Source organism: Cyprinodon variegatus, unplaced genomic scaffold (genome assembly GCF_000732505.1).
Source record: "Cyprinodon variegatus isolate N-32 unplaced genomic scaffold, C_variegatus-1.0 Scaffold796, whole genome shotgun sequence".
NCBI classification, from domain to species: Eukaryota; Metazoa; Chordata; class Actinopteri; order Cyprinodontiformes; family Cyprinodontidae; genus Cyprinodon; species Cyprinodon variegatus.
Genome location: NW_015151249.1, coordinates 227,169 through 228,882, shown reverse-complemented (window position 1 = coordinate 228,882; position 1,714 = coordinate 227,169). Strand labels below are relative to the sequence as shown.

Below are 1,714 nucleotides of genomic sequence, written 5' to 3'. Positions count from 1 at the left end.
TTAATATATACACACACAGATGTAGTGTATTTACTTCTGTTTTATTAACCCAAAATTTAGCGAACATTAATTGTATTTTTAGACAGGTTTTAAGCAGTTTTAGCTGTTTTTATTTCCTTTATATTTGTATTTTTCACTGTAAAATTCTTACTGTTGTGTTTTTAGGTAAAAGATTCTAAAATCTGTCCAAAGACAACAGAAGGAAAATAGCCTTTTTGCTAATTCTGGTGCATTTGCAGGAATGCTTGTTGATGTACACTGTCCCTGTCAAATAAACAACTAAATCTAATCTGCCACTAGATGGAGCTGTTTTGTAAAGCTCTGCTTCCTCCTGCTCCTTACAGGTCCAAGCACAACTCTTGCAGTTTGCAGCAAAAAACATTGGTCTTAACCCTGCACTTTTAACCTCACCAATAAACCCTCAACAAATGACCCTGTTGTATCAACTACAGCAACTGCAAATGGTAAGGCTTCCATTTTTCCAAAACTTTTTCATTGTATTAGACTACAAGCAAAAAAAATAATGCTATGATATGATATTAGCTCTTAGTTTAAAGAGCAAGGAGCAAAAATTGATCTAAATATACTATTTAACAGGGAAGAAAAGTATTTGCCATCAAACTTCTGGCCAGAGAAAAAACCCGTAATATGTTGCCAACATTTGTAAGAAGAATGTTTTCAAGATGACTTGGATAATAGCGCGTTGTGACAAACACCAGATACAGCACTGGGACTTGATCAGATTTTATCACTTTTATATTGCTTAAAAAATGATATATTTTCATGGGGTGCTACAACAGGTGCTCAATTTCCCACATACTAACATGTTTTTTCTCTCCTCCATCAGGCGTACCAGCGTTTACAAATCCAGCAGCAGATGATGCAGGCGCAGCGCAATGTTTCCGGCCCCATTAGGCAACAGGAGCAGCAAGTGAGTCAACAGGTTGATGCTTACAGGAATGAAATATTTCCTTACCTGCTGGCTGTTGTGTGACTATAATCAGGGCCGTGACACAACTTTAGCTGAACATTTCTCATGTTGCTGTAATAACAAAAGTAAGAGATTCTTTTTCCAAGTGGAAGCTGTTCACACCTGGAGACGAAGGTTTTTCTGGGCCACTCAGTAAAACCTCTCAGCATTTTTTAGTTCAGCTTTCAGGTGATGAGATGCTAAAATTCAGAAACTCTCACCGCCACGATTTGCACTTCCTGCAACAAACCCTAATGCTCCTCCTTCCATCTCAGAATTGCTCATCCTGCTGGATATTTCTTATCAAACGTGCTTCCTCCTCTCTCGCTCCAGGTCGCACGTACAATCACCAACATGCAGCAGCAGATCCAGCAGCACCAGCGCCAGCTGTACCAGGCGCTGCTGATCAAGCAGCAGCAGGTCCCCTCCCATTCCTCCTCGTCCTCCGCTGGTCTGCACCCCCATGGTGGCCCCCCCGGAGTTCCTGGCTCCGGGAAATCAACCCTGGACCATTTTGGAGGCCCCCACCAAACTCCGGGCCTCGCTGACACACTGCACACCAAAGAGCCTCCGTCTTCGCCCAATGCCTACAGCACCTACCCTCTTTGTGAGTAATGAGGCCATGCATTACTAAAGTCTGTTTTTAGTAATAGACAACTAAATTCTGACCCAAAGGGAAACTCATTAATTCAATTCAGTTTATTTCGATAGCTCCAATTCACATCTTGTCATCTCAGGTCACTT

General features: G+C 41.7%; 1 protein-coding gene across 1 annotated transcript in view; it reads left to right on the top strand.

Annotated features, from left to right (window-relative positions):
- Positions 1 to 1,714, top strand: part of LOC107098640 (trinucleotide repeat-containing gene 6C protein-like) — a 51,437-nt gene that overhangs the window by 33,671 nt on the left and 16,052 nt on the right. Inside the window, exons 7-10 of the mRNA XM_015396414.1 lie at positions 166 to 209; positions 320 to 464; positions 848 to 931; positions 1,304 to 1,577. Of these exons, the coding sequence (XP_015251900.1) occupies positions 166 to 209; positions 320 to 464; positions 848 to 931; positions 1,304 to 1,577 (547 nt within the window). The remainder of the gene's footprint in view (positions 1 to 165; positions 210 to 319; positions 465 to 847; positions 932 to 1,303; positions 1,578 to 1,714) is intronic.